The sequence below is a fragment of the Melitaea cinxia genome, chromosome 25 (genome assembly GCF_905220565.1).
Source record: "Melitaea cinxia chromosome 25, ilMelCinx1.1, whole genome shotgun sequence".
Classification (NCBI taxonomy): Eukaryota; Metazoa; Arthropoda; class Insecta; order Lepidoptera; family Nymphalidae; genus Melitaea; species Melitaea cinxia.
Window position 1 is genome coordinate 1,039,338 of NC_059418.1, and position 25,298 is coordinate 1,064,635.

The window sequence follows — 25,298 nt, forward strand, 5'->3', positions numbered from 1 at the left end:
CAACTTCCGTTTGTCTTGCAAGATCACACGTTTTGTAACGCACCCGTCACGCATTCACCATCTCACTCCCCAAGTCAAGAGTGCGTAAATAAGTCTTCAAAAAATTTATATGTATGTGGGTACGCCACGATTCCTTACCAATTTATGCCACGTCACCGACGGCACAGGGTTGCCCGAAGCTCGACACTCGAGCACCGCCGCGCCCCCGCGCCTCGCCGCCGCGTGCCTGGACTCGGGCGAGGCTCGGACGCTCGGAGGCACGAGCACTTCCACTGTGTGAACCTGATCGCGAGCCACTCGATCCGATATCTGACATACGTAGTCTCCCGCATCCTGGTAAAAAATGGGATTATTGATGGGATTATTAATAAAAAAAAAAACGAATGTGCTTTAGACCACACGACTGAAGTAAAAAATTTTTAGCACTAGACCTGCACAATAGGCGTTCACTGTTTACTCAATGCATATGGATGTATACACGGTACATATACCAATATAACATGTTTTTACAATTTTTGATTCTCTGTCTTTATGTTCCGGCTAATCTCTGAAACGGCTGGACCGATTTTGATGTGACTTTCACTGTTAGACAGGTAACGTAATAAGGAGTAACTTAAGTTTTATTTTTATTTTAAAAAATATTTATTTTATAACTGCGAATTGAACTATAACTTATTTTGTTAAATTCCACGCGGTTGAAGTCGCGGGCACAGCTAGTTATTATGTACATATAATTGTAAATAAAATAAAGGCGTTAAGAGAATTTTCTAAAGTAGTTTTTTGATTTTTATCGATAGAAAATCATAATAAGGATTGTATACCCAAATAATTATTTTTTTATACTTCAAATAGAACTTGAAATTAATATTTTCTATTAAGTAATTTCGTCCCTATCTGGTGTCCCACGACACCAGACTTTTTATTTATTTATTGATTAGGCTGACACTTTGATAACGCGTATTTACTTGACTATTTTTTCGTCTACTTACGTTATATTACTTGTCGATGTAATTGAAGTCTGTTCTTTTTTCGTATGCGTGCAAACACAGCTATAATAAGTAAGGATATTGTTTAGTCCTCACTCTGTTATGACTGAATATATGTGACTGAATGCTGTCGCTAAACATTATTTTAGTCTAGTATCTAAATTAAACAATATTATTTGACTTTACAAAGTACACATGTCAAAGTGAAACGTCTTTGGCAAACGAATTAAAAAAACAAAAATAAAAAGCCCACACCACGCGGTGTTCCCAGGCGGTCACCCATCCAAGTACTGACCGCGACCGACGTTGCTTAACTTCGGTGATCGGTTGAGAACCGGTGTATTCAACGCGGTATGGACGTTTAAAAATTCGTGACTCATAACATCTTATTGTTCAACTAGCGACCCGCTCCGGCTTCGCACGGGTATAAAATATAATTATAGCCTATGTCATTCACTGAAAAAATGATTAAAATCGATCCAGTAGTTTTGATTTTTCATTACTGCCCGTGACCCGCACGCGTTAACTTAGAGTAAAAGCCGGCCGGAACCGCCGCAAACGCTACGTACCGCGATTTTTAAATCTGTAATATCTTCGAAAATATTCATTTAAATCATATGCTGTAAAGGGCCATATAGATCTATATTAAATAAAAAATACATTTAAAGTATTTAATTGGATAAGGTTAATGCTGTATTGGTTAAAATCGCTTCGAAAATTAGCCATTATTTATCGTAAAAAGTAAATGTCAAAAAATGTTATTGTGGGATATCCATAAGAAATAGGTATATACCATCGCGGAGTTTTCTGTAGACCTTTTCAATGTGTACAATACTTAGTACACTATTTTGATAAATCTCGTAGGGTTCAGCCTGCGTTTGCAATTTAAGCGAAAAAATAATTATTATTTTCGACATAATATTAGAAAACTCAAAAATAACAGTATTTCTCTACTATTTAATGGATGTTATTATACATATAAACCTTCCTCTTGAATCAATCTATCTATTAAAAAGAACCGCATCAAAATCTGTTGCGTAGTTTTAAAGATTTAAGCGTACATACATGTGCAGGGACAGAGAAAGCGACTTTGTTTTATACTATGTAGTGATGATAAACGTTGTCATAAATATACTTCATATTTGGAAACGTGTTTCGGAAAACCGACTACGAACGCCAAGATAAAAATTACTTCGGGAAGGGTCTCATAAAGAAAATAATTACAAGAATCGATTCTCCTCACCCCGAAACCATTCTAACAGATTATCAAAAAAATCATTTCGAGTTCCTGTGATTTAATTAACTGATAAAGAGCTTAGTAACGATGAATTCGATGATGCGATCGTTAGAAACTGTATTTTTTGCTGTTTATGAAGCAATGCAAAAGATATATTTTGCTACGATATTGATGAGGTATCCAAAATTAAGCTATAACTTTGACTGGTATCAACAACCGCTCTGGTGGCTCCAGGCTTAGGCTTAGGCTCTAGTAGTGCGTGTAGTCACCTTAAACACCGACGGTTAACGAGTTCGATTCCCGCTCGGATTAAATATTCGTATTTGTACAAATATTTCTTACCGGTTTCGATGTCTGTCCTTGTGGGTCTCCCCAGCGTGCCTCCGAGAGCACGTTAAGCCGTCGGTCCCGGTTGTTATCATAAATATCTGATAGCGATCGTTGCTCATAGTAGGGAACATATCCGCCAACCCGCAGTGAAACAGCGTGGTGGTTTAAGCTCCAATCCTTCTCCTACATAGAGAAAGAGGCTTATGTCCAGCTGTGGGACGTTCAAACTGAATCATTGACTGGCGCGTCCTCTGATACGCAATTAAAGTTTTAACAGCGCTTATCAGTCAAAATTAACGACATTACAGAAGCGTGAAATAACTCCCAGACTAGATATTTTAATGTACGCAATGAAATTTAATGAAATGAAAACATTAATTTCGTAATAAGACGATTATACACTCTTACCGAGCGTTGAAATACACCTACATTTTAAAATATTAAGACTTTAATTGAATATTTAAGGCTATTTAGATAATACGCAATTTAGATAGATTTGGAACTCCAGTTGTCAATTGAATATTTAAGGATTTGCATTTTATTGTGGCGCAACGGTCACAGCACTGGTTTGTGGCTGTTGCGCTGGCGGTTGCGGGTTCGATCACCGCACATGACGAACGTATGTGCAGTCCTAGTAGGTCTCCCCACCGTGCCTCGGAGAGCACGTTAAGCCGTCGGATATCGTTGGATATTGATCGTTACTCATAGTGGATTAAGCTCTGATCCTTCTCCTACATGGGGAAAGAGACTTATGCCCAGCAGTGGGATATTACAGGCTGAAGCGTAAAACAAAAAAAATATACGATACAATATTGTATGATAAAAAACTAACTTGAATAGTTGTTACCTCCAAATATTATCGTCATTACAGCCTATACAGTCCACTGCTGGACATAGGCCTCCACAAGTTTACGCCAAAAATAACGTGAACCCATGTGTTTTACCCATAGTCACCGCGCTGGGCAGGCGGGTTGGTGACCGCAGGGCTGGCTTTGTCGCACCGAAGACGCTGCTGCCCGTCTTCGGCCTGTGTATTTCAAAGCCTGCAGTTGGATGGTTATCCCGCCACCAGTCGGCTTTTTAAGTTCCAAGGTGGTAGCAAAACTGTGTAATCCCCTAGTCGCCTCTTACGACACCCACGGGAAAAGAGGGGGTGGCTATATTCTTTAGTACCGTAGCCACACAGTAAATCCAAATATTAAAAGAGGCTTAATAACTTACTACAACAAAACAATGATTTACTTGTAAAGTATATTTGGGTCACGTTTAATTGTCTGCCTCATTTATTTCAAAGGCAGTGTTTGTTAAGTTGTTACAAAGCGTATAATTAGCGAGTCAAAGGAACCCAGTCCCTCTGCACTCAGTAGCTCATGTCTCATGTGTCACAGTGACACATCATATGTGTATTATATAATCTTTGTGACAACTTAATGTTTTTACCCTGCAAAACAAAACACGGTAAATAATTCTGTTTCATTTCGTGTTGTGATACACACAATAAAAAAGTGTGTCAGAAGGAATATTTATTAAGAGCATTACTTATTAAAAAAAAAAATTAAGAACGTAAAAATACGAAGAAGTTTTTATTTATTTTTATTCGTGAACTATTATATTAATATAAAAAAAAAACCTATTCCAAAAAAAATCACTCAACATTTATTAATACGCTAAAAAAAGTAAAACCTGAAAAAGTGTGTGTACTTATGTACGCACGTAAGAAGTTATACTTCATTGGCTAGCTAACTTCACGTTGTTAACTTCTTCGTTGACTAACTAACTTCAGGGTTTGGTTTTTTCGTGACGGTGTGCGCGCGCATCGTAAAAATTTACTCTCATCATTTTTTTAAAACGCGCCAAAAGAAATATAACTTCAAAAACGTGGGCCTTGTATCGTTTCTTAGAGTGAACTCTAAAAACGTAATCACAATAATAAATTTACGATCGCAGATTATTATAAATCTCAAATGGTAATACTATATAATAATAATAAGTAAGTGGGTGTCGTAAGAGGCGACTAAGGGATAATACTGTTCCACTATCACCTTGGAACTTATAATGCCGACCGATGGCGAGATAACCATCCAATTGCTGGCTATAAAATACACAGGCCGAGAACGGGCAGCAACCCGCCTGCCCAGCGTGGTGACTATGGGCAAAACACATGAGTTCACGCCATTTTTGGCTCGAACTTGTGGAGGCTTATGTCCAGTAGTGGACTGCGATAGGCTGATATGATGATGTGATGAATACTAAGTACGATTCAGGCTGTAACATCCCACTGCTGGGCATTGGTCTCTTTCTTCATGTAGGAGAAGGCCTGGAGCTTAAATGCTGCTCCACTACGTGTTTACGAATAAAATTTTATCAATGAGTAGATGAACCGGTAAACCCCATATCACCAACATATATTTGTGAAAAATTTGTACAAAAAATTATCTTGAACGCACCTATAAATATTTGACAGCTAAGTGACAATTTTTTGACAAAAGACATCAGATGTTTCACAGCTAGGAACAATATTGAAAATGCACAACTGAAAGCCATTAAACCAATCAATCAATCAATATTGAAAATGAAATATACTTATTTACTATTTTTATCATTATTATTTCATTCATTTGTTTTTCACCGTTTAAACCTTCCCCGAACATCACAAATATGTCAAGATCAAAATTAGTCAAATAAATCCAGCCGTTCTCGAATTTTAGCGAGACAAACGAACAGAAATCGATTTTTATTTATATAAATTATTTTCAATATACGAAAATAAAATTTATTACTTCCACATTGTATTTACTATAAGTGTTAGAACAAAGCACAAGTAAACCCACAGGGGCATCAGGTAGTCACTAACTGGGTCGCTTACATTAAAACAGCTTATCTGATCAAGCCCGTCTTTATTAATCTTTAAAAATTCTCCTTTAACGAAAAACCTTCACTTTTTTATGTAAAAAAGTGTGTTTTTTGTTTTGATTTGTTTTCTATTATTATTTTTTTGACCAAGTTGTTATAAAAAAAAAAAAAAATTGGTTGCCTGTAAAGTCGGTATACGGGCGAAAGTTTTACGTGACAACGACTTTGAGTGGTAAAATAATTTTAATGAGAATATTCATTCGTATAGTAGGAAGAAGGATGAAATAATAGTAACAATTTAAAACATTTATTTATACAAAGAATTATATTTAAAACATTAATTTATACAAAGAATCTCGCACTGAATTTGACGCGTGCCTTTCACTTTTTATGTCTGTTTCTCTCGCTCTTAGGCGGGCTAACCATGCCCGAGTGGAAGGGACGCGTGCCTCTCACTCGCTCTCATTGTGAGCGCATAACGTGAGCGGAGCGTAACGCAGTTTCTTGAAGTGTCACCCGGCAAACCAATTTATAAGACGTTGTCACGTCAAAAACCGCGTGGTGTTGGGACACCAGATAGGAATGAAGTTCCTTATTATAAAATATTAATTTCAACTTCTATTCGAGGTATAAATATGATTGTTCGGGTATACATTTTTTATTATGATTTTTTATCGATAAAAAAACTACAAAATTATCTTAACACATTTATTTTATTTACAATGATTTATAAAAATACTAGCCGACCCGTCCCCACTTCGTTTGCGTTCATTATTATTTGTGATGCAAATATGTAGTAAAGTTTTCACCTCGCTCGTATTTCTCCGATTTCATTTATATATAGTATTATTTTTCACTGAATATTTTGTTCAATAACAATAAAATATAGCCTATAGCACTTCTGAGTAGTGTAGCTTTCTGTTAGTGAAAGAATTTTCATGATCGGATCAGTATTTGCGAAGATTACCCCCTACATACAAAGTTAGAAATTTTACCTCTGTGTAATATAGTATAGATATAAAAATTAATTATCGATTGATATAAAAATAATAGCAAACCGCAATAATAATAACAGTCATCACGTAGACGACGATCACGTATCAAAAAAAAAAACACGTAATAAACGTCATCACGTAAAAAAAAAACGGAAAAAAACCCACAATTAAAAAAAAAAAAATAGCAAAATCAACTTATCTACATACAGCAGATTATTTAGTCAAGATGAGCCACTAAATTCACCTGTATCAATAACACATTGGCTCACATCGAACAATACAAAACATCGCCATTTATTCCGGCTCATTACGTCACATGACATCGTAAAAATACAAAACCAAAAAATTACCGCGGTAATATATGATAATTGCGTTATAAAAATGGCGGTCTCGTTATTTTTTATTATGACAACATTTACGCGTTTTATAGGAGTGAAGTGGGGTGTTTTATGTTAATGTTTTCAAGTGACTTTAGGTTCTCTGAATTGAAATAGAAATCGTATAAATTTTTTTTTTATCCAAGTAGGATTTAAGCGCTTTTGAACCAACTTTTTTTTTGTACAAGGTTGGCAACAAGCGTACGGCTCACCTAACCCGCATTGGAGCATCGTGGTGGATTAAGCTGTTATACTTCTCCTACTTGACTAGTGGCTTATCCCAGCAGTGGGATGTTGCAGTCTGAATTGTGTGTATTACGTCGAAACTCCATACTTTCGCAATTATAATATAGCTGAATTTCTTGAGAATGGATGATAGCTTTACATTAATTATAATCTACGTATATAAAAACTAGCTGACCCGTCAGACGTTGTCCGAATTCGAATTGGTATAATTAATAAAAAAAATAAATATGTATCTACTAGCTGCTGCCCGCGACGTCGTCTGCGTGAACGCTATACAGCACCAAAAATACCTACGATTCATCATTACAGCCTATACAGTCCACTGCTGGACATAGGCCTCCACAAGTTGACGCCAAAACTAACGACAACTCATGTGTTTTGCCCATAGTCACCACGCTGGTCACGCCACCATGCCCATAGTCACGCCACCTACGATTATACCTTTTAAAATAACATTCATTTACCCGTTTTTTCTTTACATTTCATATCTACAGAAAAATCTCATAGATGGCGCTGCTTTAAAATTGTCTTGTCTACTTATATTCATTTAATTATGTTTATCGGCTTAGTTACTTATATTGCGTTATTTTTATAGTGTGAAGCTAGCTTATATAGCATGGCTATTAACATAATAACAACAACATTCAAATATGCGTCGTTAGATTACACGTGTTACAGACTGCGTTGAGGCAATAAAGGTTCACTGCTCGTTCCCGGTAGGTGATAGCATGATAATATGTAGCCTATATGTTGACCCGACTTCTTAATAATATTCGTGCCAAATTTGAAGTAAATTCATGCGGTACTTTTTGAGTTTATCCCGGACATAAATACAGACAAACAAACAAAAATTCTAAAAACTATATTTTTGGCTTCAGTATCGATTGTAGATATTCAAAAAAATATTCAATAAAATATTCAATATACAGTTTTAACTTTTCTACCATTTTATTATATGTATAGATAAATAATAAATAAATAATAATATGGTTCCAAAAACTCTTCCTGTTGATTTGGTATAATTATAGTTAAAACTCACAGCTACGTAATACTGCTTTCAAGCAGTGTAGTGTTCCTGTTGGTGAGTAAGTTGACCAGAGCTGCTGGGGGGAGTCGGAGGCAGCAAGCTTGCTACGCCTCTGGTGTTGCGGGCGTCTATAAGCTACGGTAATTGCTTGGCATCAGGTGAGCCGTACGCTTGTTAACCGACCTAGTTGTTTAAGAAAAAATAAATCTTAAGCCAGATCTCGTACTAAATAATAATCGTGCTTACGCGTTCATTGGACAGTTTATGTTGAACTAACTTATTTAATCATTTTTTTTTTACTTTTTTAATTAATTAACAATGTTTGGGCCAGATTTTATTAGCCGACGTATCATATATATGTCGATAGTTATATTATACATATAAAAATTTCGTGTCACGATGTATGTTCGCGATAAACTCCGAAACTACTGAACCAATTTTTATCAAATTTCGTAAGCATCTGTAATTTTGTAAAACTTGGGAGATAGTGTAGTTTTTATCTCAATTGGACTCGGCAGGTGGCGCTGCTATCGGTATGTAAGCAATCAAATTTGGTAGCTGTTTTCCGGGCAGGACAACGTCTGCCGGGTCCACTAGTTCTATTATATATTTCATATTTTTAGAGTTCTGTTTGAAAGATGCTCACTACTCGTACTAACAAGGGTAGAATACAATTTGGGAAAGTTACTTTATGTTATTAAGTTGGCAAGTTTTAATGGCATTTTTTGAAGTCTTAGGGAGTAAGCTGGTGAATGTGCGACAAGAACGTTACGGAAAGTGTGATCGGGCGAGGCGAACGGAAGTTGAGAGGGAGATATAAGTAAGATGGAACTAAAGAAGTTTTACTTCAGTCGTGTGGTCTATTTAAAAATTTCAAATGCCGGAGCGAAAGCTTTAAATATTAATTATTATTATTATCATTCTTATTGGACATTGTGCGACTGTAATTAGTTTTATTTTATTATTGTAATTGTATTTTTCAAATTGTCGTGATATTTATTCATTTTTTTAAAGTTGTATTTGTATAATAAGAATTGAAGAAAGTCAAATTGTTTTATGGGTCAAATTGTTGCCTGAAATAAAGAATTATTATTATTAAAGAACACTCGTTTTTTTATTTGAAACTTCTTTAGAATTGTGATTTGAAACTCAATGAAACGATAATTAGTCACAATAAAGAAAAGATACACATAAATGTATAGGAGAGAATGATATAAAATACTTCACTGCTAAAAACGCGTTAGCGACGCGTAGCATGGCGTCTACGACCTTTTTCATAATGGATCATCGTCAATAGAACAAATCACAACGACCTACCCTCTTACGACTTTTCAGAAGTTTCACTTCTGCCGTGTGAATTGCACGAACGCACTTTTTCATACCAAGCACCCTATATCATTACTTAAAGAGTTACATTGTAAATCATCACATCACATCATCACAGCAGCCTTTCGCAGTCCACTACTGGACATAGGCCTCCACAAGTTCAAATACAAAAATGTGTTGTACCCATGTGTTTTACCCATAGTCACCACGCTGGGCAGGCGGGTTGGTGACCGCAGGGCTGGCTTTGGCGCACCGAAGACGCTGCTGCCCGTCTTCGGCCTGTGTATTTCAAAGCCAGCAGTTGTTATCCATCGGTCGGCTTTTGAAGTTCCAAGGTGGTAGTGGAACTGTGTTATCCCTTAGTCACCTCTTACGACACCCACGGGAAGAGAGGGGGTGGCTATATTATTTAATGCCGTAACCACACAGCATTGTAATATGTATGTTACTTTTAATAAAATCCATTAAAATGATATGAGAGTCATCCTTATCTTTATGATATCAATAGTCATTTGGGTGACATCTTATCCGGATATGATGAATGTGGGTGTCGTTGACGTTCCTACTTTATTACGGGTGTTATCTCAAATCTGCATGCTAGGATTACAGTTGATTTGATCTATGATCTCGTTCGGACCTTTTATATATAACTAGCTGATACCCGCGTCTTTGTCTGCGTTGTTTATTACGTGGATATAAAACGATTTTGATATGATTTCTCTATGATTTTTTATAGAGTATTAATTGTTGCGGAGTTTTTGCCAATTCTTAATTATGCATTTCATTAACTATAGGCACTTAATTTATTTAAAACAAAGCGAATGTGCTTTAGACCACACGACTGAAGTAAAACTAGCTTAGCTCCTACAGTAATATATGAAATGTAACTCCCCCCCTTTCTATCTTCATTAACTTATATCTCCCTCTCACCTTCCGTTCGCCTCGCACGATAACACATCGTAACACTCTCGTCACGCATTCACCAGCTTACTCCCCGAGTCAAGCGTACCTAAAGAAGTTTGACTTCAAAAACAATTAACATAACTTTAATTTGTAAAATGATTTAAAAGTGCCTCTTCAGCCTGATTGAATGAAATAATTTTTATTTTGAGTAGTCATTTTTAAATCGATAACAATGAAAAATACTGAATACATATAAAACTAGACCGCCCACGACTTCGTCCGCGAGGAATTTAAAAAATAATAATAAATTTCTAAAATAAAAGTAGCCTAAGTTACTCCTTATTAGATAAGTTATCTGCCAGTGAAAATCGTCAAAATCGGTCCAGCCGTTTCAGAGATTAGCCGGAACAAACAGACAGACAGACAGACAAAAATTGTAAAAAATGTTATTTTGGCCTATGTACCTTGTATACATTCGTATATATTTAGTAAAATCGGTTATTTTAATATTACAAACAGATAGTCCTATTTTATTTATTTGTATAGATGACTAGATTTACACAAAAGGCAAAACATAGAAAAGAGTTTTTTATGTAAAACAGTTATCTAACTAACAAAATGAACAAACAAACCGAATCGCAATCCGATTTTTATTTTTGTTTTAATTAAGTTATTTTTATGAGTACAGAATTGAGTAAATTGATGCAATACTGGATATTTTTTATGAATAACATTATTATTTTCTAATGTTTGCGCGATTTTCATTCATTATAATGAAACAAAATTTCGGATTTTATCGCGGTTTACTAAGTTTTTTTAATGGCTGACGTTTCGAATACTTTACAGCAACCATGGTCGTGAGGACTTAATAAATCGCGATAAAGTCCGAAAAAGTTATTTCATAATAATAACATTATTTATCTCTAAACTACTAAAATGAAATGAAACAAAAACATTTATTTTGTCGTAAGATGAAACACACACTTGACGAACGTCAAAAATAATCATCATTACAGCCTATACAGTCCACTGCTGGACATAGGCCTCCACGAGTTTACGCCAAAAATAACGTGAACTCATGTGCCCATAGTCACCTTGCTGGGCAGGCGGATTGGTTACCGCAGTACTAGCTTTGTCGCACCGAAGACGCTGCTTCCCGTCTTTGGCCTGTGTATTTCAAAGCCAGCAGTTAGATGGTTATCCCGCCACCGGTCGGCTTTTTAAATTCCAAGGTGGTAGCGGAACTGTGTTATCCCTTAGTCGCCTCTTACGACACCCACGGGAAGAGAGGTGGTGGCTATATTCTTTAGTACCGTAGCCACACAGTACGTCAAAAATAATACATATACCTATTTACATTTAAGAAAATATCAACAATAATAAAAGAAAGTTAAGTTAGCAAAAATATTAAACAATATAATAAAAATTTGTATCATAGCATTGGATACATTACAAACTTAGATAATACGTTATCAGCCCCAGTGTCAGCGCCGGGAGCCCTACACTACCATCGCCTAAGGGCGTCGGGGTCTGTGCGTGAAAGCATTTTCCATCGTAAAAAATAAAAAAAGGTAATGCACTCAGTGTTACAAACAACCTTAACCTATTCATAATATTTAAGTTACTGTGTGGCTACGGCACCAAAGAATATAGCCACTCCTCTCTTCCCGTGGGTGTCGTAAGTGGCGACTAAGGGATAACAAGTTTCCTCTACCATCTTGGAACTTAAGAAGTCGACCGATGGCGGGATAAGCATCTTACCGCTGGCTTTGAAACACACAGGCCGAAAACGGGCAGCAGCGTCTTAGGTGCGACAAAGCCAGCCCCGCGGTCACCAACCCGCCTGCCCAGCGTGGTGACTATGGGCAACACACATGAGTTCACGCATTTTGGCGCGAACTTGTGGAGGCCTGTGTCCAGCAGTGGATTGCAATAGGCTGGAATGATGAAGTTACTCAAAATCCTAATGACTATTACCAATATTATAAAGTTGAAAGATTTATTTATTTGCTGGACCTATTGAATGGACCAATTACAGCACTATACAAGCCTTCAATAATTGTGTTTGCTAGAAAACGAAAAAAAAAAACCGACTTCAATTACATTTACGAATAATACAACGTAAGTAGACGAAAAAGTAGTCAAGTAAATACGTGTTATCAAAGACTATGTAAAATGAAATCATCAGATCTCAATCATATTTAAAAGGGACAACATGACAAGTATCAATTATATACAACAAAAATTATTTTCAATTTATCAAAAATAGTTTAAAAAAATATTTTTTTATTTTTTATTTTTATTATCAATATTATATTGAAGGTTTATAAGGAACTAGAATACAAAAATAAAATAAAAAATTGCACAGGAAATTGGAATTTGAGTTTAGATTTGGAATATAAATTTAATAAAATGAAATAAGTATAAGTTGTGGTTTTTTATACTTTAAAATATATTATATAAACTAGCTGTGCCCGCGACTTCGTCCGTTTTGAATTTAACAAAAATAGTTAGTAGTTTATAGTAGTTGTTAGATCTCAAATAAATTTAAATGGGACCAATTGGCACACACCACCTTTCGATTAAAAGAAAATTTGTCGAAATCGCTCCACCCAGTCAAAAGTTCTGATGTAACATACATAAAAAAAAATACAGTCGAATTGTGAACCTCCTCCTTTTTTTGAAGTCGGGTAAAACAGGTATTGTTCAGTTCGCAGAGTTATAAAATAAATAAATTTCTAAAATAAAAGTAACCTAAGTTACTTCTTACTAGACTTATCATGTTGGATTTGGAATGACGTCATATAACCTAACCTAACCTAACCATACATTGTCATCCAAACTAAACGTGTATACAAAATTTCAGCTTTAGTTGAAGATATATGCTTCGAAATTGAGTTGCAAGATTCCATCCTAATAAATATACCTACATACCGTCGACTCTCGATAATTCGAAACTCAGACGACTCGAAAAATATTACGAATTATCGAGTGTTCGAAATATCAAATGGTTCAAAATTTGAGAGAAAATAAATAAAACTTCGAATTATTAAGTGTTGGTCAATCATTACATACAAATTTATTAACTGCTATTCTTTAACAATGACAAAAGTCACCTTTCTCCTCACCTCTCTCTACTTTCTCGATTAACTTCTTCTTTTCAGCAAACTTCAAGCATTTATACTTTTTAGGACTCATAACTAGCACATACTTTTAATCTGTATACAACGAAAGAGTAACAGTAACTGGAACATAACTAAACAAACCAATTCGTGCGGAAGTGTGTGTCAAACGAATCATAATAAAAAAAAGACTCTTGCACGATGATACATGTATGTACAAGTTTGAACTTGTCTCGAAATGAACCTACTTACTAGCTTTCTGTTTTTTTCTCTCTGCAACTTTGAATTCCGAGTGTTTGATGCCGATGTGTTCGAATTAACGCGTCGTTTTGTTACGTAGCAACGGTTTTTTTTTCGTTCGAATTATCAAGTGTATAAAAATGTATAGATTTAGTTCGAAATATAAAAAGATTTTGTAGGGAACTCGTGATGGCTTTGAATCATAGAGAGGTACGAATTAGCGCAGGTTTGAATTAACGAAAGTCGACTGTACATAAATCGCAAGTAAAAAAGAGGCTTTTGAAAATTATAATTCAATTGTACAATACCTGTGGCCCAACATCTGTAATCTGGAGATTGTAACCGTCGACCAGGCGGAACCTTTCATCCCTGGTTACCATAAGGCTTGCAGCTGTCAACACTGCTGGACCCCTCCTCCAAAGAAGAACTAATGACCCTGGAATTATCACAAACGTTAGCCACTAGCATAGTCAATTAAACTACGCATATATATTTATTTTACATTTTATCATCATCATCATCATCATTCCAGCCTATTTCAGTCCACTGCTGGACATAGGCCTCCACAAGTTTACGCCAAAAATAACGTGAACTCATGTGTGTTGCCCATAGTCACCACGCTGGGCAGGCGGATTGGTGACCGCAGGGCTTGGCTTTGTCGCACCGAAGACGCTGCTGCCCGTCTTCGGCCTGTGTCTTTCAAAATAGTGTGTGTGTGAAGTGTTGTAGCTTCACTTTAACCTTTATTTAATTTATTTAAAATGAATATAATTTAATTTGTAGTAAGTAATTTTTCAATTTGGTACCTAAGTTCTGTACTTGACAAGGCAATAGAAGCGTGTCCCCGACCACTGTCCTGAAGGAATGTCCCCGCGATAGAAACCTGGGGCCATCATCTGAAAATAAAACAAATGATTACTTTTTGAGTTTCAAAAAATAGCAGTCAAAAGTATGAATCAAGTGTGACCATAATGATTAACTGAGCCACGGCAGGAAATTTCCTGCTCAAAATCTGGAACAGCCCGACTGGGATAGTATCTCGACCTTACAGAAGACCACAGCTAAATAATACTGTTTTCAAGCAGTGTTGTTCCTGAGGTGAGTAAACTGTCCAGAACTCCTGGGGGGAATTGGGGATAGGGTCAACAACGCGCTTGCGATGATTCTAGTGTTGCAGACATCAATACGCTACGGTAATCGCTTACCATGTCCGGTCGCTTGTTTGCCGACCTAGTCTATACAAATAAATAAAATTAGAGTGTCGGTTTGTGATATTAAAAAAATCTCTTTTTACTAAATGCATATGGATGTATACACGGTACATATACCAAGATAACATTTTTTACAATTATTGTCTGTCTGTCTCTCTGTGCAATAGGTTTACACTCCGTCGTGTGGTCTAAGGCACTTTTGTTTTTTTTATAAATCTTGTTTTAAGAATTATACAATACAGTGCAGTCATTTGAAAGCCATGCACATTATATTTTGACAATTAATTTCTATTTACACAGACAAACAAAGCAGCCATTTGCAATTAAAGCTGTATCGACAAATAAACAAGATTAATCAATTAAAAAGTCATGTCTGAAAGCAATATACAACCGGAAGCCGGTTAACGACCGCCTTTTCCGTTTCTCTCGTTATTTAGTACTTCCGGTTCGCCCGGCTCCGTCTGTTTGCGATAATTCATTTAATACTCATTCGAAATTAATGTGAGAAAGAAATTTTTACTTTATAAAGACTTGAAATGGTTTCATTCTTGTTGCTTATTTGCTTTTCATTGGCAAGTCTATTGTGTTCCAATGGTCTATAGATTAAACAGTTCTAATACAAAATAGTTTTGTAATTTGAAGGCTAGTTAATAGGCCAGTCCTTTTAGCCCTTGAAAATGTATCAATATATCATCTCCTTTGCCCTAAGGTTGCCTAGAAGAGATTGCTTTTAAGCAACAAGGCCACCTTTTGTAAAAAAAATTCTACTAATTATTTTTTATGGTGCTTGTTTGTTTAATTTCTTGTTTGATGTACAATAAAGTATATGTATGATATGTCTGTGTGTATGTATTTATACTTATAAGTTTGTAATACATTACAGTTATTCAACTATTTTCTCAATATTGTTATTTCTTGCACTGTGTCCCCCGCTATATGACACTCTCTCTCATGACCATTGGTTGACTGGAAGAGATCTCTTCTAGGGATAAGTCCACCTTTGTCATCAACTATACGTGTAATTTTCTGTATATTCTGTTGTTAAGTGCAATAAAGTATATATATAAAGTGTAAATAAATAAATAGATAAAATGGTAAAATGTAAAAAGAAATATAGAAGGATGAAATCCATTGGAAACGGAAGAGAATACAACGAAAATAAATTACGGGCGATCTGAGGTCGAGAAGTGGAAGGGAGGTGGTGTTTAAGGCGGTTTATCTCGATTTCTGGCTAAACTGCAAGTCCTATAGAAAAAAGTTACTGGACAAAGTTGTAGATAATAAAAAGATCTACAACTTTTGCACTTACATTTTTTCACATAACCTCAAAATTCACATGAAAAATTCAAAAAAGCAAGTTTTTGATTTTTTACTTTTATCTTTTACAATTTTTTTAAACAAACTTTTTTTGAATAACACATAGGTTATAATTTTTAAAGATAGTGTGTGAATTGTCCGAAATACACCAAAAATTGATAATAAATTAATTTTAATGCTAATTTGGTAGTAACAAATTGATTTTTATATCAAAATAAATACTTTTATTAAACATCGTCTTTTACGCTACATCATTTAGACGATAATGAATCTACAATATATAAAAATTAAATTAAAAATTTAAAATAACCCCCGATACCTGATACCGATAACCTGAGTTACCTTTAAAAACTAAATAATAATAAAAGAAACTCAATCTTAAAGTACCTAAGTATGTACGAGTATTAATAATTCTAAAAAAATACATCGCGTTGTAGCAAGGAGTTACTCACGCAAAATTTATTTTATAAATTTATTTATTTTATAACTCGGCGAACTGAACAATAATTTTTTTGGTAAATTCCACGCGGACGAAATTGCGGGCACAGCAGATTAATACAAACAATAACGAGTGACGCTGTATTTCATACAAGATATTACGAATTTTGTACTAAAACACAGATTATATATTATTTTCAAAAGGGTAACTGCGTAGTTTCTTGCCGATTCTTCTGCAGAGTCTGCATTCCGAATCGATGGTAATCTCATTTTTAAAAATAATTAAAATTTTAATTTGTAAAATAAATAAAATTGTATTTGCTCGTAAACGAAAAAAAAAACCGACTTTAATTACATCGACAAGTAATACAACGTAGGTAGACAAAGAAATAGTCAAGTAACTACGCGTTATCAAAAATTACTCAAAAAGTTGTCACTAGATCTCGATGAAATTTAAATATGACTATATGATAAACATCAGCTTTCGATTAAATTAAAAATTATCAAAATCGATATACCCAGTAAAAAGTTATGCGGTATAATACAACGTAGGTCGACGAAAAAATAGTCAAGTAAAAACGCATTATTAGATATAACTCGAAAAGTACTTGTTAGATCTCAAATATATTTAAGTAGGACCAAATGACACGCTTCACCTTTCGATTAAAATTTTTTTTTGTCGAAAGTTCTGAAGTAATCTACATAAAAAAAATACAGTCGAATTGAGAACCTGGAGGAGGTTTTTAGGAAGTCGGTTAGTGACGATTCGAAAGTGCTTTTGAAGCCTATTTGAATAAAGCTGTTTTTGATTTTGATTTTGAATACCCGTATCAGTAATTATAGTTGAATATATATACTCCTTTGAAAGCCACTTCTTCTTTATATGAACTGACAAAGTCAAGCTCAACTAATACATAAAGAAAAACTTTGAGCTATTCAAAAGTTCCATCGATTTTAAAATCGGTACCATTATAGAACTTTTTCACAATGAAATTCAATGCGTTTGACAATGAAATATGAAGGAAACGAGTCTATGGAAAAACTTAAGTCATTTTTCATTATTTATTTCTTATATTTCTAGACTTTTTAAATTTATTATCTGCGCTATCGACACTAGCTTTACCTCCAGCGTTGCCAACATATTTTCGAGAGACTGAAAACAGGGGCTTCTTAATTCGAATTTTATAGTTTTTTTTTATACAACTAGGTGGGCAAACTAGCATACGGCTCTGATGGTAAGCGATTACCGTAGCTTATAGACGTCTGCAACACCAGAAGCATTCCCAGGAGCTTTGGTCATTAAAGCAGTATTATTTAGCTGTGATTTTTAAGCTATGATTGGGAAACAAATAATATCTGTACCAGCTCCAGTCGGACGGCTCTATGTTTTGAGTAGGAAATTTTTGCTGTGCCCTCATCATCATCATCACATCATCATTTCAGTCTATCACAGTCCACTGCTGGACATAGGCCTCCACAAGTTCACGCCAAAAATAGCGCGAATTCATGTGTCTTGCCCATAGTCACCACGCTGGGCAGGCGAGTTGGTGACCTCAGAGCTGGCTGTGCCCTACCTAAATTAAAGTACTGTATCTGTTTTACCTTATAACTTTTAACTGGGTAAACCGAAATAGATGATTATTATTTTTATCAAAAGATGGGGTTTGTTGTGTCACGTTTAAATTTGATTGAGATTTGACGAGTAATTAGTGAGTTATCTCTAATAATGCGTTTTTACTTGACCATTTTCTCGTTCACCTGTGTTGTATTATACCACATAACTTTTCACTGGGTGTACCGATTTTGATGATTCTTTTAGTCATGTAGTTCCATTTAAAGATCGACATTTGATGACTACCTTTTGAGTAATATTTGATAACGCGTAAATACGCGTTATCAAATATTACTCAAAAATAGTCATAAATAGTCATACTAAAAAAATAGTCGAATAAATATTCGACTATTTTTTTCGTCAACCTACGTTGTATTACTTGTCGATGTAATTGAAGTCGGTTTTTTCTTTCGTTTGCGAAGAAACAATTATTTTGACTAACAGTAAAGAGTAACTTAGGCTACTTTTATTTTAGAAATTTATTTATTCTATAACTCTGCGAACTGAACAATAAATTTTTTGTTAAATTCCACGCGGACGAAGTCGCGGGCACAGCTAGTAATCTTAAGCTTAGTATTAGACTTTCATTGAGTTTTATTTACCTCATGACCTTCCCTCATACGTCGTCTCTGACTCACTTGTGGACTGTGATCATTACAATAGGTAAGTAGGAAAACAATTAACAATTACTAAATTAATCCTATAGTTAAGTGGTAATTAAATAACCTAAATATTTTAGCGCAACGGTTACAGCCATGGATTGTACCCGTTGCGCTGGCGGTTGCGGGTTCGATCGCCGCACATGACAAACATTCGTATTGGCCATACAGGTGTTTGCCGTGGTCTGGGTGTTTGTGCAGTCCTTGTGAGTCTCCCCACCGTGCCTCGGAGAGCACGTAAGCCGTCGGTCCCGGTTGTTATCAAGTACAACTGATAGCGATTGTTACTCATAGAAGGGAATATATCCGCCGACCCGCATTGGAGCAGCGTGGTGGATTAAGCTCTGATCCTTCTCCTACATGGGGAGAGAGGCCTATGCCCAGTAGTGGGATATTACAGGCTGAAGCGAAATATTTTAATAAAATCAACACACCACTGGTGTTATCGTCGTGTAGGTGCTTTTTTAACCAGAGGGTTTGAACTCAATTCGGGACGCTTGTTTTGGTACAAAAATTTCCGGTCTGGGCGTCAGTCCTTGCGGTTGTCCCACCGTGCCTTTGAGAGCAGTTTGAGTCGGGCTCGTTTTTTATCATATACATTTGATAGTCATCGTTGCTCGCAGTACAAAATATACCCGGAAACATGCAATGGAAAAATATATATCATATTCTAAATCCTCAGGATATAGCGATTTACAAAGTAAACAAAATGGCGGATTTCGGTCGCCATCTTGCCTGAAATAAAACGGTCCGGAAACTGTATAAAAGATAAATTCTACCCTTTGTGTGTCAGAGAATGTTTATTATTTAAGTTTACTTATATAAATAAATATTTTAGATAAATATGTCTGTATGTTTGTATATTACAAAGATAGCTGTAGCATTCTCTTGTTTAGGTACAAACGCTTATAATACTAACTGATACCTGCAACTTCATCTGGTTTTCTTATAATTTTAAGACTGTTTATTTGTAGAGGAATATGTGAAAATAAAGACTGTTATAAGAAACGAATTATTTTAAAAATCGTCAATTCATAAAACGTTTACAGCAACTAAAGCTTTTTTATCACGTCTATTAAATAAAACTCAGAAGAATGAATTGTAATCTGTCCAATAGTCAATCCATTACCCTAAGAACTTTATTTCTATAGATATTGAACATAATTTTACAATAAAACAGATTATAATTGTGTTTGCAGGCAAACGAAAAAAAAATCGACTTCAATTATATTGACAAGTAATACAACGTAGGTAGGTAAAAAAAAAAAATAGTCAAGTAAATATGCATTATCAAAGATTACTCTAAAAGTTATAACGAAGTCATCCCCAAACATACTTAAAAAATATATATACGGTCGAATTGAGTAATCTCCTCCTTTTTTAAGTCAGTTAAAAAATAAAAAAACTTTTAAAGACACAAGCTTTCATTTTAAATGCCCTAAAAATAATAAAATAAAAATTTCCTTTAAAACTTTCACTATAAATATATTATGAAGTCGTTCCACAATTTATAAAACGCAAAAATCAAGTCAATCAAGAAAGTTGTCAAAGTTAGTATTTTAAGGCATATTAATGCATTGTTATAAAAATATAGAAGCTTAAAGAATAAGCGCATTTTGTGAGAATAAAGCACAACCTTCTTGGAGGCGTACAATAAACATGAAAAATGTACAGGCCGAAATAAAACCTCGTTTTGAAATGGTTTAAAATTTAAACTCAAAATACGAAAAAAAAATAAACAATTTTTTTACAATCTGTAATAAAATCTCAATTTTGAATTGTTATAACTTTAAATAAAAAAAAGGTATATATACAATCTATGACAAATTTATTTAAATAAAAATTGTAAGTAGGAAATTACAAGCGGCCGGAGTGACCTCACGGCGACCTCGATGTGTCCGCCCTAATTAAAAATGTCATCCCATCAAGCATCTACTTTTCATAGCAAAAGGTCCACAATGGCTTTACTAATTTCCCATGTTAATAAATCTTGGATTTTCATTAAATAGTTGAGGTTAATTTTGTCCATACAAAAAAAAAACTGCTTAATTTTAAAAATGTCTGGTAGACGGCAGCAGGAAATCCTGCTCAACATCTGGAGTAGCAGAGTTACAGAAGATTACAGCTAAATAGCATTCCTCTCAAGTAGTATTGTGTTACTGTGTTGAGTAAGGTGACCAGAGCTCCTGGAGGATTGGGGTAAAGGTCGGTAACGCGCTTGCGATGCTTCTGGTGTTGCAGGCGTCTATAGGCTACGGTAACCGCTTACCATAAGGTGTATGGTTAACTTGTTTACCAACATAGTGATAGCAAAAGGTAAATATAATATAATATGAACATACAGAAACGTAATTTATATATATACATATAATTATAATGAAACAACTTTATCGGATTTAATCGCGGTTTTTGTTTTTTTAGAGTCCTCCCGTGACCATGGTACTGTAAAGCATCCGAAACGTCGGGCATTTAAAAAACTCAATAAGCCGCGATTAAAATCTGAAAAAGTTGTTCCATTATAATGAGTGGAATTCGCGTAAAAATTAGAAAACGACATACATATAATATTTATGAAGTATAATAATATAAGTTTTTATATATATATATATATATATATATATATATATATGTTTACAGATATTTGTTTTGCTTAGCACACTTATCAAATGGTCGTTTATCAGTTTCCATCGAAAGGTAACCAGGAAGAAATTGCACTGTACCATACTGTTCTTGTTTTCTTTCTTAATTCATTTTTATTTATTTTTTATTTTTTTAGAAAAAGTTACCAGAAAGGATTTCTTGCAGTAAAACCTTTTCATACTTTTATTTGGTTTTCTAATTCTTTAAATAAGATAAATTTAAATTATTTCTTCACTTCCTCCATTTTCCAAAAAAAAAACTCCAAAACAGTTAATAAATCACTTAAAACTTAATCAAAGGGTACAACATCGGCGTGTGAAACTCAATCATAGAGTACAAGTGAACAATATCGGGCCACGTTCGAAGTAATTAAAACTCCAATATTGGTATCGTCTATTGCTTTTAAATGTCCGACGAGAGCTTAAATAAAAGCTTAATCGAGCTTATGTTTGAACTAAGTTTTTGATGCTATTTCGTTTATATCGATTTGTGATTGTCGGGCCCGGTGGTTATCATAAATATCTGATAGCGATCGTTACTCGTAATAGGGAATATAATTTTTTTTTAATGTATGTTCGGGGACAACTTCGTCGTTTATGAACCGATTTTGATAATTCTTTTTTCGTTGGAAAGGAGATATCCCTGGTGTGGTACCATTATAAGGAAACTAGGATCTGATGATATAATCCCAGAGAAATCGAGGAAAACACGAAAATCCGCATAACTTTTTACTGGATGTACCGATTTCGATAATTTTTAATTTAATCGAAAGCCGATGTTTATCATGTGGTCACATTTAAATTTCATCGAGATCTGATTACAACTTTTGGAGTAATCTTTGATAATGCGTATTTACTTGACTAATTTTTCGTCTACCTACGTTGTATTACTTGTCGATTTAATTGAAGTCGGTTTTTTTCGTTTGTCAGCTAACACAATTATTTCATAATCTTTTGAAAATTTTTAGATTTAAATTTTATTTGAATTTTTTTGATGATATTGATTTTTTATAGTCTATATTACTGATCTTGTAATTTGGTTATATATATATATATATATATATATATATATATACATATTAGTTATTATTATTTCTATTTGACTGTACTTTTTTGTGTAAAAACTGTCTGTGATTAGTGTGATGTCCCGAATAAACATGTTTCTTTCTATCTATTCTCCTACATCGAAGGCCAATGCCCAGCAGTGGGATGTTACAAGCTGAATCTATACTGTGCTTAATAGTTCTTTGCTATGAACATATAAACGTTTTTCAATTCGAACTCACTACTCGTATTCCTTCTAAGAGTTCTAACAACTACTTCTAACTTCTAACAATCACTGTTATCTGATATCTATGATTATAATGTAAGAATTAGCTAGATATAAGTATAGTATTATAAGGAAATAATAATTAAAAAAAAAAAAAAAAAAAAAAAAAAAAAAAAAAAAAAAAAAAAAAAAAAAAAAAATGTTGTACCATAGATTAGATTAAGAACCGGTCGGTGGACTCACGTCTCTTTTGGAGACATTAAAAACAAACATAGTCTGACTTGAACAGCGATGTTGTTGACTAACGCCTACCTTGAAATAGAGAAAAAAAAATAAAAATAAAAATTTGCATGTATTAGAGTAAAAAAGGACATGGGTTCATAAGCCCGTGGATGTCTAAGACTTGTTAAAAAAAAAACAAAAAAAAAACAATCACTGTTAGGTGTGTAAGCATAATTAAGGTTAAATTGTAGCTTTCGTAAGAATTAGGCAATAATCGCTAATGTTTATACAATTATATTAATAATAATAACGAATAAATGTAATCAAAATCTATTATTGAATGCAAATATATAGCTATATTAAAAGAGACTGAATTGACTAAGCGGGTCTGTTACCCGTTTAGTAGGGGAACTAAATGGTGGGAGAGTATGAGCGAAGCTTAAATGCAACGTCGCTAGGCGCCCGCGTTTCGCTCTTCAGGAGAATAGCATGTGTCCTAAGTGTTTTGTTCAATAAATAATATTGAAATAACAGTGCTGGATTTATTATTTCCAAAAGGCGTCTATAACAATAACCAGGATTGACGCGCTTAAGAGTTCTCTGAGCCAATAGAGATATAAGGACAGGGAACCAGAACGGAAATATATGTGTTTATTCAAGCATACACACATGGGTACGACGAGAGGTTTGTATTCCTGGTCGTTAGTGTTCGTTATCGCTTCAGCTTGTAATATCCCACTGCTGGGCATAGGCCTCTTTCCCCATGTAGGAGAAGGATCGGAGCTCAATCCACCACGCTGTTCCAATGCAGGTTGGAGGATATATTATCTACTATGAGTAATGATCGCCTGATGTGTACACGATAACAATTGGAACCGACGGCTTGTGGGGAGACCCACAAGGACTGCACAAACACCCAGACCACAGCAAACATCTGCATGGCCAATACAAATGTTAATCTTGTCGGAGATCGAACCCGTAACCGCCAGCGCACCAGCCACAAACCAGTGCTTTGACCGTTGCGCCAACGCGTTGTAAACAAAAAATACTAGACGGTTTTGGCGTGGCGTACAGAGTGTCACCGGTTACCACAGCCTTAAAAATACAAACATCTGCAACACCAGCCCCAGTGTCCATACTGCGCATCCCCAGAGCTCTGCCTACCTTACAGGTACCTTGACACAGCACCATTCGAGAGGGATTCTTCAGATTCGAGAGGGATTATTTAGCTGTGGTCTTCTGTAAGGTTGAGCTGGATCCCTAGTGTAACTGCTGCAGGTTTTGAGCAATGATATAAATGATAAAGTTTTAGGGGTGTGAGGAACGTGGTGTGAAGAATCACGTCCGCCATCGAAGAGGGAGGATCCTCCGAGCAGACGGAAGTTGTGTCTGGCGAGCTACTGCGCCCCCGACGGTTTTTGTCGGGATCATGTATATATACTTAATCACTTTGAAAACTCTGATAGCGCGATGTAGCATACGTCAGTTTTTCTCTAATTACGCAGTTTCGTAGTCGTACTTCGCGCGATAGATGTCGCTACAAAGTAATTAGCATTACTTACTTCTGTTGTTCTGCGCGAACACCGCCACCAGGGCAGTCGCCAGTATAACCCAACTCGGCTCCATGTCTCAGCCTCTTGGATTACACGCACGATGCCTCATCTGTTGACAAAATAGATTACATAATTTAATATTAAATTTTTTGGATCTAAGTTCTGTATGGGGCATTGCGGAAGGGTACCTTAGTCTTCAAAATACGTTCGTAATTTAAAAAAAAAGCGTAAGATATGTATGATGGCTATAGAATGTCGTATAGTCTACGTTATGACTGTTATTATTATTGCAGTTTGCTATTATTATATCATTCGATTATTATTATATATATTTTATAAACGTTTCAGCCTGTAATATCCCACTACTGGGCATAGGCCTCTTTCCCCATGTAGGAGAAGGATCAGAGCTTAATCCACCACGCTGCTCCAATGCGGGTTGGCGGATATATTCCTACTATGAGTAACGATCGCTATCAGGTACATGATAACAACCGGGACCGACGGCTTAACGTGCTCTCCGAGGCACGGTGGGGAGACCCACAAAGACTGCACAAATACCCAGACCACGGCAAACACCTGTATGGCCAATACAAATATTTGTCTGTGCGGGGATCGAACCCGCAACCGCCAGCGCAACAGGTACAATCCATGGCTGTAACCGTTGCGCCAACGCGGCGTCTCGGCGGCGTATTTTATAAATCATCGTAAATAAAAATAAAGATGTTAAGATACTCG

At 35.2% G+C, this 25,298-nt stretch overlaps 1 protein-coding gene and 1 pseudogene across 1 annotated transcript in view; both read right to left on the reverse strand.

The window, feature by feature from the left end:
* LOC123665847 (igLON family member 5-like) overlaps positions 1 to 24,636 on the reverse strand; it is a 35,305-nt gene extending 10,669 nt beyond the window's left edge. Inside the window, exons 1-4 of the mRNA XM_045600082.1 lie at positions 24,573 to 24,636; positions 14,449 to 14,538; positions 13,951 to 14,078; positions 124 to 333 (exon numbers count right to left, since the gene is read on the reverse strand). Of these exons, the coding sequence (XP_045456038.1) occupies positions 124 to 333; positions 13,951 to 14,078; positions 14,449 to 14,538; positions 24,573 to 24,636 (492 nt within the window). The remainder of the gene's footprint in view (positions 1 to 123; positions 334 to 13,950; positions 14,079 to 14,448; positions 14,539 to 24,572) is intronic.
* LOC123666327 lies at positions 1,233 to 1,351 on the reverse strand (annotated as a pseudogene).
* Positions 24,637 to 25,298: the final 662 nt, after the last annotated feature.